The following is a 14,797-nucleotide window of genomic DNA, read 5'->3' on the forward strand; positions in this document are numbered from 1 at the left end:
TGAACAAAAATATTCAAAAACATTCTGCCCAAACTATTGTGGGTCAACATGAAAAGTGATTACACAAGTTACACACACCCGCACACACACACACGACAGCTTCTATTTGATGTACAGCTCATTTGAAATCTGAAACTGTGCTCCATCTCAGCTCCCGACTCGATGAAAAGCGCTTTTTATTGAGCTCTCTGGGGAGGTCAGCTGGAAGTGTGGGTGTGTGTGCGTGTGTGCGCGTGTGTGCGCGTGTGTGTGTGTGTGTGTGTGTGTGTGTGTGTGTGTGTGTGCGTGTGTGTGTGCGTGTGTGTGCGTGTGTGTATGTGTGTGTGTGTGTGTGTGTGTGTGTGTGTGTGTGTGTGTGCGTGCACGATTTGCCAACAATATTTTCTATGGAAATGGATTAATGACTACACATCACTTCACAGCAGGGTGAGACGACAAAACAAGAGGGGATGTCAGGAAAGTGAGGAGGCAGATAAAAGAAGCGTCCTCTCACTGTCAACTCTGTTTATTTTCAGCAAACTTAACATGTGTAAATATTTGTATGAACATAACAAGATTCAACAACTGATACATAAACTGAACAAGTTCCAAAGACATGTGACTAACAGAACTTAAATAATGTGTCCATGAACAAAGGGGGGAACAAAAAAAAGTAACAGTCAGTATTTGGTGTGGCCACCAGCTGCATTAAGTACTGCAGTGCATCTCCTCCTCATCGACTGCACCAGATTTGCCAGTTCTTGCTGTGAGATGTTACCCCACTCTTCCACCAAGGCACATGTAAGTTCCCAGACATTTCTGGGGGGAATGGCTCTAGTCCCCACCCTCCGATCCAACAGGTCCCAGACGTGCTCAATGAGATTGAGATCCAGCTCTTTGCTGGCCATGGCAGAACACTGACATTCCTGTCTTGCAGGAAATCACGCACAAAACGAGCAGTATGGCTGTTGGCATTATCATGCTTGAGGGTCATGTCCGGATGAGCCTGCAGGAAGGGTACCACATGAGGGAGGAGGATGTCTTCCCTGTAACGCACAGCATTGAGATTTCCTGCAATGACAACAAGCTCAGTCTGATGATGCTGCGACACACCGCCCCAGATCATGACGGACCCTCCACCTCCAAATCGATCCCGCTCCTGAGTACAGGTCTCGGTGTAACGCTCATTCCTTCGACGATAATTGCGAATCCGACCATCCCCCTGGTGACACAAAACCACGACTCGTCAGTGAAGAGCACTTTTTGCCAGTCCTCTCTGGTCCAGCGATGGTGGGTTTGTGCCCATAGGCGATGTTGTTGCCGGTGATGTCTGGTGAGAACCTGCCTTACAACAGGCCTGCAAGCCCTCAGTCAAGCCTCTCTCAGCCTATTGCGGACAGTCTGAGCACTGATGAAAGGATTGTGTGTTCCTGGTTTAACTCGAGCAGTTGTTGTTGCCATCCTGTACATGTCCCGCAGGTGTGATGTTCGGATGTACCGATCCTGTGCAGGTGTTGTTACACATAGTCTGCCACTGCGAGGATGATCAGCTGTCCGTCCCGTCTCCCTGTAGCGCTGTTTTAGGCATTTCACAGTACGGACATTGCAATTTATTGCCCTGGCCACATCTGCAGTCCTCATGCCTCCTTGCAGCATGCCTAAAGCACGTTCACACAGATGAGCAGGGACCCTGGGCATCTTTTTTTTCTTCTTCAGAGTCAGTAGAAAGGCCTATTTAGTGTCCTAAGTTTTCATAACTGTGACCTTAATTGCCTCTCGTCTGTAAGCTGTTAGTGTCTTAACGACCGTTCCACAGGTGCATGTTCATTAATTGTTTACGGTTCATTGAACAAGCATGGGAAACAGTGTTTAAACCCTTTACAATGAAGATCAATGAAGATTTTGACTAATTATCATTGAAAGACAGGGTCCTGAAAAAGGGACGTGTCTTTTTTGCCGAGTTTAGAAGTGTTTGTGCTGGGCATGAACATTGAATCAGTGTTGAATCTGATACAGTTTCTGTCCTATCAGGCAGGACCAGATAGTTGTGTTTGAAAGGGGCTGTGCGTCATGCCTCCAATAGGACTGGCTGATGATGGGAAGACAATACAGAGAAAGACATAGAAATGGCCTTTTGTTGATGAGGGGAGCTCTAACACATTAGATCTCTGTCCTGTGCATGTGTGTGTGTGTGTGTGTGTGTGTGTGTGTGTGTGTGTGTGTGTGTGTGTGTGTGTGTGTGTGTGTGCGTGCGCGCATGTGCGCATGTGCGTGTGTGTGTGCGTGCGTGTGCGTGCGTAAGTGTATTTGTGTGTGTTTGTGTGTGCGTGTATACATGCATGTTTGTGTGTGTGTGTGTGTGTGTTTGTGTGTGTGTGTGTGCGTGCGTGCGTGCGTACATGCATGTTTGTGTGTGTGCGTGTGTATGTGGATTGTTTGCATGTAGTTGAGGTTGACAGTGAAAGGAACCTCTAGAGCAGCAGAGTAATGGGGGGAGGAAGAGAGGACGGGAAGAAGGGAAGAAGAAAGGGGAGGAGCGATATTGTATTCTGTGTGTACTGTGTGCCGTACCACACATAGTAGTGGGTATTGGTACTGTATTAGTGTGTTTGCGTGTTTTGATTAATTACATTCTGTGTACCTATAAATACAACAATAAACACCCATTTAAATTGTTAGATACATTACTATCAACATAAACACAACACAGTAATTACAATTACGCCTTAGCACTTGTGCTTGTCAAGACCTCTACAAGAGCGCTAACAATCAAATTTCCCCCTCATATTCCTAAAGCAGATATTTCAGTTTACCCCTCGTATCCCACAGCAGATATTTCAGTTTACCGCTCGTATCCCACAGCAGATATTTCAGTTTACCCCTTGTATCTCACAGCAGATATTTCAGTTTACCCCTTGTATCTCACAGCAGATATTTCAGTTTACCCCTCGTATCCCACAGCAGATATTTCAGTTTACCGCTCGTATCCCACAGCAGATATTTCAGTTTACCCCTTGTATCTCACAGCAGATATTTCAGTTTACCCCTTGTATCTCACAGCAGATATTTCAGTTTACCCCTTGTATCCCACAGCAGATATTTCAGTTTACCCCTTGTATCCCACAGCAGATATTTCAGTTTACCCCTCGTATCTCACAGCAGATACAGCAGCGCTGTCAGTGTGTGTAGAGCTGAGTGATTGGAGCTGACTGGATGATACAGTTTCTCTTGTTCACCCTCTGACATTTACGATGCTCTGTCATGCCGTGCTGCGCCCACTACAGCTTTATGTGGAAAGGGAATGAAACCAAAAGGTTCAGGAGAGTCTGCTACGAGTTCTGCTACAGTTATGGCTGCTCTTAAAACCAATGTAACAGGCTCTAATTGATGAGGTCTGGCTTGTACACATACATTCGCCCCTTGCTGATTGGATCACTGTATACTACCTCTGTCACGTCCTGATCAGTAAGGGGTATTTTGTTATTGTAGTTTGGTCAGGACGTGGCAGGGGGTGTTTGTTTAGAGTGTCTCGGGGTTTGATGGTCTATGTGCTTATGTAAGAGGGGTGTTTGCTTAGAGTGTTCCGGGGTTTTGGTCTATGTTCTATGTTAGTGTATGTCTATGTTCAGTCTAGTCTATCTATTTCTATGTTTAGATCATTGGCTTGATGTTCAATTGGAGGCAGCTGTTCCTCGTTGCCTCTGATTGAAGGTCCTATGTATAGGGGTGTTTTTGTATGGGATTTGTGGGTAGTTGTCTCCTGTTTTGTGTCTGTGCACCTGACAGGACTGTTTAGTGTCGTTCATTGTTTTGTATACGTGATTTGTTTGTTTTTCCTTGTTTGATTTAACCTGTTGGGTCTAGGGGGGCAGTATTTGCACGGCCGGATAAAAAAAGTACCCGATTTAAACTGGTTACTACTCTTGTCCAGAAACGAGAATATGGATTATAATTAGTAGATTTGGATAGAAAACACTCTAAAGTTTCTAAAACTGTTTGAATGGTGTCTGTGAGTATAACAGAACTCATATGGCAGGCCAAAACCTGAGAAGATTCCATACAGGAAGTGCCCTGTCTGACAATTTGTTGTCCTTCTGTTGCATCTCTATCAAAAATACAGCATCTGTGCTGTAACGTGACACTTTCTAAGGCTCCCATTGGCTCTCTAAAGCCGCCAGAAAGTGGAATGGGGTGTCTGCTGTCTCTGGGCAAAGTACAACAGCTCTGTTTGTGAGTGGTCAGCCTGGGGACAGTGAGACTGAGATGCGCAGTCACGAGAACTCGCCATTTTTTTCTTTCAGCCTTTGAATGAATACAACGTTGCCCGGTTGGAATATTATCACTATTTTACGAGGAAAATAGCATAAAAATTTATTTTAAACAGCGTTTGACATACTTCTAAGTACAGTAATGGAATATTTAGAATTTTTTTGTCACGAAATGCACTCGTGCGTCCCCCTTCGGATAGTGACCTGAACGCATGAACAAAACGGAGCTATTTGAATATAACTATGGATTATTTGGAACCAAAACAACATTTGTTGTTGAAGTAGAAGTCCTGGGAGTGCATTCTGACGAAGAACAGCAAAGGTAATCCAATTTTTCTAACAGTAATTCTGAGTTTAGTGAGTCCCAAACTTGGTGGGTGTCAAAATAGCTAGCCGTGATGGCCGAGCTATGTACTCAGAATATTGCAAAATGTGTTTCGCCGAAAAGCTATTTTAAAATCTGACACCGCGATTGCATAAAGGAGTTCTGTATCTATAATTCTTAAAATAATTGTTATGTATTTTGTGAACGTTTATCATGAGTAATTTAGTAAATTCACCGGAAGTTTTCGGTGGGTATGCTAGTTCTGAACATCAGATGCTAATGTAAAAAGCTGGTTTTTGATATAAATATGAACTTGATTGAACAAAACATGCATGTATTGTATAACATAATGTCTTAGGAGTGTCATCTGATGAAGATCATCAAAGGTTAGTGCTGCATTTAGCTGTGGTTTTGGTTTTTGTGACATATATGCTTGCTTTGAAAATGGCTGTGTGATTATTTTTGGCAGGGTACTCTCCTGACATAATGTAATGTTTTGCTTTCGCTGTAAAGCCTTTTTGAAATCAGACAATGTGGTTAGATTAACGAGAGTCTTATCTTTAAAATGGTGTAAAATAGTAATATGTTTGAGAAACTGAAGTTATAGCATTTTTGAGGTATTTGTATTTCGCGCCACGCGATTCCACTGGCTGTTGACTAGGGTGGGACGCAAGCGTCCCACCTAGCCCAGGGAAGTTAACCTGTCAGGGACAGACGTTCCGCTAGCGGAACACCTCACCTATATCCAAAGGTAGAGCGTGCCGCGAAATACAAATACCTTAAAAATGCTATAACTTCAATTCAATAAATGATTTAAGACAATTGATGAATGGATGACTCATAGTGAACACTGGGTTGGTGCAGATAACAAACAATTTACGACATTTGGAATGAGACTAACGTGAGGTAAACAATAATTAATTAATTAGAAGACTAATTGATCAGATATTTATAAGTATCTGAAAGTTATATTAGGAAAATTCTAACTTTGTAATCTGAATATTTTCCTTGGTGCCCCGACTTCAGGGGCACCAAGGAAAATATTCAGATTACAAAGTTAGAACAGTAATTCTGAGTTTAGTGAGTCCCAAACTTGGTGGGTGTCAAAATAGCTAGCCGTGATGGCCGAGCTATGTACTCAGAATATTGCAAAATGTGTTTCGCCGAAAAGCTATTTTAAAATCTGACACCGCGATTGCATAAAGGAGTTCTGTATCTATAATTCTTAAAATAATCGTCGAGGATCGGTAGGATAGTCAGTTTTACGAGGGTATGTTTGGCAACATGAGGGAAGGATGCTTTGTTGTGAAATAGGAAGCTGATTCTAGATTTAATTTCAGAAAGAGAGGGTCCAGATTGTCTAGCCCGGCTGATTTGTAGGAATCCAGATTTTGCAGCTCTTTCAGAACATCAGCTATCTTGATTTGGGTGAAGGAGAAGTGTGGGAGGTTTGGGCAAGTTGCTGTGGGGAGCGCAGGGCTGTTGACCGGGGTAGGGGTAGCCAGGTGGAAAGCATGGCCAGCCGTAGAAAAATGCTTATTGAAATTCTCCATTATTGTGGATTTATCGGTAGTGACAGTGTTTCCTAGCCTCAGTGCAGTGGGCAGCTGGGAGGAGGTGCTCTTATTCTCCATGGACTTTACAGTGTCCCAGAACTTTTTTGAGTTTGTGCTACAGGATCCAAATTTCTGTTTGAAAAAGCTAGCCTTAGCATTCCTAACTGCCTGTGTATATTGGTTCCTAACGTCCCTAAAAAGTTGCATATCACGGGGGCTATTTGATGCTAATGCAGAACGCCACAGGATGTTTTTGTGCTGGTCAAGGGCAGACAGGTCTGGAGTGAACCAAGGGCTATATTTATTCCTAATTCTACATTTTTTGAATGGAGCATGCTTATTTAAGATGGTGAGGAAGGCACTTTTAAAGAATAACCAGGCATCCTCTACTGACGGGTTTGTCCCAGGGACGCCCTCCGAGAAAGTTTTTAGGATGTTCTTGGGATGTTGTGTGATGGTCCCCTGGAGCTTTTGTCTAGTTCCCAGTTGGTCCTGGGTCTTCCCCGAGGACGTTTTTAGGATGTTCTTGCGATGTTGTGTCATGGTGCTCTGAAGCTACCCTGGACATTCTTGGAGGCATTTGTCATATGAGTGTCCTAGGTTTCCCAACCCGTTATAAGTAAAATAATGAAATGGTATGGGTGTTTTAAGGTTAGTGGTAAGCTGTTCAGCTAAAACAGTGTAAAAATATTTAATCAATGACAGTATGATTACACTTGACATGATAACTTCAGTACTGACTTTTCAATATGACCCCATCTGGGATTTAAACTCACAACCTCTGGATTTGGGGAATGCTGATCTTTCTGCTGTGCCACAAAGTCTGTAGAATTTCATAAGTCCCTTACATATACATTACTTATAATACATCTCTGCACTTAGCAAAAGCATGCCATTAAGCTATCAGGTAATCTGACTATTCTCTCATTGATTTCACTTACTTATTTCAGAAATGTCAGTTTGGGTTTTTAGTAAAGTTGTCTAATGTTGGTGGGGCATATTATTTTGTTTTAAACTGACTCGATAAATACAATAGTTTTTCTTGCGTGTATTTTTAACAGAGTGTATTTTTAACAGTTACTTTGAAGTGTAAAGTGTAGGAATAGGATTACATGTGAAATCAATCAATGACACAGACATGGTGACATAGAAGGAAGATTGCAGTGAACCAAGAGGTTGTAAGTTTAAATCCCAGGTGAGAACATGTATGTAAAAAGTAATAATCCTAATTACTGTATGAATAAACATACACGACGTGTGTCAAATATGTACGTTGAAACACTGTGTTAAAAGCACTGTGAGAGTACGTGTGTGTGTGTGTGTGTGTGTGTGTGTGTGTGTGTGTGTGTGTGTGTGTGTGTGTGTGTGTGTGTGTGTGTGTGTGTGTGTGACTAGCATTGCCAAAAGACAAAGAGCTATAATGGATCACCAGAAAAAACCTCCAGAAGATGACACAACGTCCCAAAATCGTCCTCGAGACAAACCGGAAACTAGACAAAACCTCCAGGAGACCATGACACAACGTCCCAAAATCGTTCTCGGGACAAACCGGGAACTAGACAAAGCCTCCAGGGGACCATGACACAACATCCTTTGGGACATCTCCGGGTCAAATTGCGAACTAGAAAAAATCTTCAGGGGACCATGACACAATGTCCCAAGAACATCCGCAGGACCAACTGGAATCTAGAAAAAAACAACAGGGGACCATGACACATCATCCTGGCGACTTTAAGGGATTTTGTGACCTAATGATTCATTATTGTTTGTTGTTTGCAGGGAAATATTGCAGATGACATGTTTAATACCAGGTCCTACAGATTCATTCAGGTATTTTTTTATGTTTGTGTGTGTGTGTGTGTGTGGGTACATTTCAATGTGTGCTTGTGAGTGTCTCTATATATGAGTATTCCTGTATGATGTGCAAGAGTTTGTAGTGTTGTAATTGGCAGTGGGTGCTGCTACTGTATGTGCATCAAATTGACTGAAGTATTACATAAAAAATATATATATTTTGGTATGTTATTACATGATTGGATGAAGTTATTACATTATTCATGAAACCACCAGTTAACGTAATAACCACCGGTTAATGTAATAACTTACTACATTTAGCGGAAAAATTATGTTTATCGGCAAGTTATAAACTGTACCGGGGGTATTAGCAATTTTTTCTTAAGTTATTACAAATAGAAAGTTTTTTTAACCTCTTGAGGATACCGTAGGATAGGGGGCGCCACAGCGCATTTTGAAAAAAAATCGTTCCCATTTTCAACGGCCTACTAATCAAACTCAGAAGATAGGGCATGCATATACTTATTATATATGGATAGAAAACACTCTAAAGTTTCTAAAACTGTTTGAATGGTGTCTGTGAGTATAACAGAACTCAAATGGCAGTCAAAACCCCGAGACCGATTGAAACAGGAAGTGGAATTCTGAATTGTGGACTCGACTTCTCATCTTTCCTTATTAATCACACCGTTAACCATGGTTCAGTGAGCACTTCCTATTGCTTCCACTAGATGTCGCCAGTCCTTTCACAGTGGTTTGAGCCTTATAGAGTCAAAACTCAGTGAATGACACGAGTTTGAAATTGGTCACAGGGGATGGGCCATCACCATTATGACGCCGGCGGCCATGTCTGCCCCCACCTTTGGATACGGTTTTAAAGGCCATGACATCATCCCCCTCGAATCTTATTGGCTCTCTTGGTGTTAGAGGCCCTGAAGATTTATTTTATACAACGTTTGACATGTTTGAACGAACCTACATGCGCGAGCATTGCATTTATTCTGAACTTCAGACCTGCGCTTCGAGAGAGCCATAGGACGCGCTACCAACATCAGGCTAATGGAACGTGAAGTATGGACTTTTTGACCGAAAATACATCTGTTGTGGACCTGGGATGCTTTCTGATGAAGACAACTAAAGGTAGGCGATTATTGACAATATTATACAAGATGAGATGTGACATGCGATTGCTTCCAAGATGGCGCCGAGCTCTGTATATTAGCTCATTTTCTGAGTATCGCATCTCCTTTTATTGCAAAGTGTGATTACCCAGTAAAGTTAATTTAAAATCTGGTATGACAGGTGTTCTCAAGAGATATTCATCTATAAATGTTAGATTGACAATATACATTTAAAAAATCGTTATAGGATAGTAATTTAGGGAAATGTAGCATTGTTTACCGGGACGCTTTTGAGGGGAAATTATGTAGTCAACCTCAGACAGAGATGTAAAATGCTGTTTTTATATATAAATATGACCTTTATTGAACAAAAGAATGCATGCATTGTATAACATGATGTCCTAGGGGTGCCATCTGATGAAGTTTGTAAAAGGTTAGTGCTGCATTTAGCTGTTTTTTGATTATATGTGATGCAAGTGGTTGGTCGGAAAATGGCTATTAAGCTGCTTTTTACGATGGACTCATCTAATATAATCTAATGATTTGCTTTTCCTGTAAAACCTTTTTGAAATCGGACGACGTGGGTCGATTCAGGAGAGGTGTATCTATAAAAAAATAAAATATATATATATATATATTTTTTTTTTAATTATGATTTTTTTTTAATGCTAATTGGCGATATGATTTTTCGCTGGATTTTGATCCCGCTAACGGGATCAGACGCTGAAGAGGTTTTAAATTCTTTAAATTTTTTCTCACTTTTATTTAGCAGGTAGGCCAGTTGAGAACAAGTTCTCATTTACAACCGCGACCTGGCCAAGATAAAGCAAAGCAGTGTGACAAAAACAACAACACAGAGTTACACAAGGGATAAACAAACATACAGTCAATAACACAATAGAAACATCTGTATACAGTGTGTGCAAATTAAGTAAGGAAGTAAGGCAATAAATAGGCCATAGTTGTCACGGGCGTCGTAAGGATTGGACCAAAATGCAGCGGGAATGTGTATACTCATCTTTTTAATTGGCAGAAAGAAGGCAAACCAAAACACACGTATACAAAAACGCCGCCGACAACAAACAGTCCTGTCAGGCATACAGCTATACACGAAACAACTACCCACAAAAATAGAAAAAACACCCCTCTTAAATAGGACCTTCAATTAGAAGCAACGAGGAGCAGCTGCTTCCAATTGAAGGTCAACCCAAAAATCACCACATAGAAATAGACATACTAGAACTAACATAGAAATAGACTAACAAGGAACATAGCCCAACAAACCCCGAAACACTCTAAACAAACACCCCTCTTAAATAAGAACATAGCACAACAAACCCCGAAACACTCTAAACAAACACCCCCTGCCACGTCCTGACCAAACTACAATAACAAATAACCTCTTTTACTGGTCAGGACGTGACAATAGTGGCGAAGTAATTACAATTTAGCAATTAACACTGGAGTGATAGATGTGCAGATGAGGATGTGCAAGTAGAAATACTGGTGTGCAAAAGAGCAGAAAAACAGAAACAAATATGAAATGAGGTAGGTAGTTGATTGGATGGGCTATTTACAGATGGGCTATGTACAGCTGCAGCGATCGGTAAGCTGCTCTGACAGCTGATGCTTAAAGTTAGTGAGGGAGATATAAGTCTCCAACTTCAGTGATTTATGCAAATCGTTCCAGTCATTGGCAGCAGATAACTGGAAGGAAAGGTCAGCCAAAGGAGGTGTTGGCTTTGGGGATGACCAGTGAAATATACCTGATGGAGCACATGCTATGGGTGGGTGTTGCTATGGTGACCAGTGAGCTGAGATAAGGCAGAGCTTTACCTAGCAAAGACTTATAGATGACCTGGAGCCAGTGGGTTTGGCGACGAATATGTAGTGAGGACCAGCCAACGAGAGCATACAGGTCGCAGTGGTGGGTAGTATATGGGGCTTTGGTGACAAAACAGATGGCACTGTGATATACTGCATCCAATTTGCTGAGTAGAGTGTTGGCTATTTTGTAAATGACATCGCCGAAGTCAAGGATTGGTAGGATAGTCAGTTTTACGAGGGTATGTTTGGCAGCATGAGTGAAGGAGGCTGTGTTGCGAAATAGGAAGCCGATTCTAGGTTTAATTTTGGATTGGAGATGCTAATATGAGTCTAGAAGGAGAGTTATTACATTTTCAAGTGTTATTACATGTATCGTTGTTACAATGTGTAAAAATTATTTATATAAAGTTCATAAATATAATATATATTGTAGAAGTTCCACCTTGTCAGAAGATTTTCTTTATAGGAGCTCAGTTTTCATTGATTTATTTATATCACTCAAAGATTTCAGTCAGATTGTGCGTGACTAGTTTAACAAATGGCTTCATAACATTGTTTGTTTAAAATAGTGTTTGTAAGGGAGGAGTATCAGTCCTCTGGCCCAGAAATCTGGTTATAAAACCTATACACAACATATTATTGGCCAATTCACCTGCTGTGTGTTCTTGGCCTGAAACCTCTGTCTCCCCCAGCTCATCTCTCCCCACGCTAGAACCCGGAGGGCCTCATCAGAGCTGGGGACATGTCCTACAATATCCCTTGACATCTAAGTGTAAAAACACTTCCCCCATCCCTCCTTCTCCCTCTCTCACTCCCTCCCTTTTCCAGTCCAGTTGGACCCGTCTGCGTATGCTGGGAACGATCTTTGCATTAAACCTGGCCAGATTTGTGTGTGTGTGTGTGCACACCGTACATGCATGCATTGCCAAATTTCACACACCTGGGCTCTCCCTGACTGGCACAATGCTCCTTTTCCCATTGTCACACACACACACACACACACACACACACACACACACACACACACACACACACACACACACACACACACACACACACACACACACACACACACACACACACACACACACACACACACACACACACACAAAGGAATACAGAGGGGGCCATAAATAGAGGTATTTGAGGAAACGAGGTGAAAGTAATCGCGCTTCCTCCAAGATGATGCGTGAAACAGAACGACTCTGGCAGGAGGGGTCTGAGAGGGGAACAGATTATGTTGGGAGTTCTCTCTCACACACAGAGCAGAGAGTGTGAGAGCCGGCACAGGCAGCATATGGTGTTGATGTAAGTGTTCTGCCAGGTGTGGTAAAGTGTGTTGGCTCTGCTCTGCTCTGGGAGAGAGGATATCCTTGCACCTGTATAGCACATGACTGTATCAATACACTCCCTATTCGCTGGGACTGCTGTGCCCCTAGCGACTGACTGGCTGACTGACTGACTCCATAATATGAATAGGGTATGAAATCCTACACTACTTTTGTGAACTTGAGTGCAGCCTTCTTTTGTTTCTGTATCATGCAAACTTGAAATACAGTATATTCAAAATGTCTTTGACTTACACTGTGGATAAACTTATTAAAGGTTGAGTAAGTAAGAATTTTGTCCACAAATGTACCCACATTTCTGTTATATGTAAATAGTTTATGGTTAGTGAACGCCATAATGTATTTATTTAGTTAGATACTTCTCTCTATTAGCTGAAATCTTATTTTTCAAAGACATTTTATCTGTTGGCTAGCTGTTCAGTCCGAACAGATTCACAAATCAAGGGAATTTGCCGCACTATGAAGACGTTGTCTCCCTCTGAGGCACATGTTACTAGGCAACCCCCCTGCACTTGCCTGGGCTGGCCTGCTCTATACCTGGCTAAAGTATGTGTGAGAAATGTTCTAACAAATGTTTGTGCTATGAAATTAAATAAATACTGCAATCTGACCTATAAAACTTATTTGCTAGATTCATGATAGACAAAGCAAGGATAGTGAACATCAAAACTTGATATAGTTTTATTGGAATTTGCAGCTGTTGTTGGTACAGTAAGTAATGATTCTGCTAGCTTCTGATATGACTGACTGCATCTTCAAATAACATTACTTTCACCTGAATAACTGAAGGTCATTTACAATTAAAAAAAATATGCATGTTGTAATATCTACATTTTCATTTTGTATAATTTCAATGACATATAATGACACGTTTAATTGTTGTCTTACCTGGAAATTGCCAGCATAGTCCTCTTCTTTGTCTCCTTCCCTGCCCTCCCTCAGAGCGATGAGGGTAAAACCTCTGAAGTAAGCGGGACTGGATGCATACAGAGTCACTGGGGATCACAAACACACAGTCAGTGAAGAAAACAAACTGATGGGAAACAGATTGATAGGTTTAATAAAGGTTTGCAAGATCCAAAAGTACTAACCCTTCTGGATTCGTACCTCATAGGAATGAGATCTTTATAGGCTATATCAATCAGAAGGGAAATATCCTCTTCACTTGCTGAAACAACTGGCAATTGCTGTCATTACTCGTGTCATTATCATTACTATATTGATATACAATAGCTTCCCTGAGATAATGTTTTTGAATAAAACTGATGTGATGAGTGATTGAGCAAAAATGGGACTTTGTTAGACTAATGAATCAAAATGTTAACTATAATGACCAATGAGTTTGCAGGTGGAGTCACCAAAAATGAAGTTAGAGCATCACAAGTTGCAAATATTTCAGCGATAAACAGACGCCTATGAAGATACAGTATGAGGGCATTCTGGTCTGTGTCCAACTCCTCTTTCCACAAGACAGTTTGACTTGTCATAACACAGCTCTGACTTCTAGGCTTATATCACTTCCTTATAAATGTCCACAACATTGCGTCTTCACATGAGTTGAACACAAAAGAGAAATAGAGTAAAGGCAAAAAATACCCTATTGTGTGTCAGACAATGTGCGCGGAATAGGACAGAATACAGTACCTCTGTAAGTGCTCCCAGGCTGATAATTTTCTGGGTCCCCCTCGACTCGGAGCCGAAACTCATTGTAGCCTTCATTCCGAGTGCCCTGAGCCCGTAATATCCGACTACAATACCCGTCTGACTTCCCAGCTCTCTCCGAGGGCTCCTCCGTGAAGGTGAATCCGGCGTTGCACAGCGCAGTGGAGATAAAGCACTGTAACAGCAGAATGCACAGAAATATTCCCGCTCCTGCCATCGTGAAGCGGCAGCTATCGCTCCAGCTGATGCGGTGGTGAAATACGAGTGAGGTTCAAGAGAGGAAAAAACGCTTGCTTCCCCACTCAAAACTTCAGGAATTGACGAAACTTGGCAATTGATAAGACTCCCCTCACTCGTGATACGAGGTAGCTGTCTCCGCTAAAGGTAAATCCATCCCGGAGAGATATAGAGTGCAGAGAAAGAATAGTTTACGATGTGCACTCGCTCTCGCAGAATCACACACTGATTTGTTGAAGAGCGTCTGATGATCAGAGGGTCTAGGGTTTGCTTAACTGAGCGCGAAAGCCTACACAGGGTCAGGGAAAATAGTGGAGCAGTGTAGCGCGTAGCGCGGCTGTCTCCAAGGCATCGACGCAGGCTATGAGCCCAACGACCTAAATGCGCCTAGCCAACAGACTGGAAACAGACATTTCTACCAATGGCTGCAGTGATGGAGGGATGCATTTGACACTAGCTGGAACTTGCCTGTGTGTTTGCTCAGCCGCGGATCCCCCCCGCCCCCAAGCCCCCTTAGCCGACCGCACAGACACAGACAGATGCTCAAATAGTAATTAATAATGCATGCTGAACGGTCGCCTTTATGCCCCCCCCTTCTGCACAGTCTATTGTGTGTGTGTGTCTGTGTTTGGAAGAGAGAGACAGAGCCGATAAACCCTTCATTTAGAGGGAATGAAGT

At 42.1% G+C, this 14,797-nt stretch overlaps 1 protein-coding gene across 2 annotated transcripts in view; it reads right to left on the reverse strand.

Annotated features, from left to right (window-relative positions):
* Positions 1 to 14,569, reverse strand: part of LOC106562306 (spondin-1) — a 146,171-nt gene extending 131,602 nt beyond the window's left edge. For both annotated transcript variants that reach the window (XM_045689214.1, XM_045689213.1), the window contains exons 1-2: positions 13,864 to 14,569; positions 13,108 to 13,214 (exon numbers count right to left, since the gene is read on the reverse strand). In XM_045689214.1, the coding sequence (XP_045545170.1) occupies positions 13,108 to 13,214; positions 13,864 to 14,098 (342 nt within the window). In that variant the 5' untranslated portion in view covers positions 14,099 to 14,569. The remainder of the gene's footprint in view (positions 1 to 13,107; positions 13,215 to 13,863) is intronic.
* Positions 14,570 to 14,797: the final 228 nt, after the last annotated feature.

This window comes from Salmo salar, chromosome ssa11 (assembly GCF_905237065.1).
Source record: "Salmo salar chromosome ssa11, Ssal_v3.1, whole genome shotgun sequence".
Taxonomy (NCBI): Eukaryota; Metazoa; Chordata; class Actinopteri; order Salmoniformes; family Salmonidae; genus Salmo; species Salmo salar.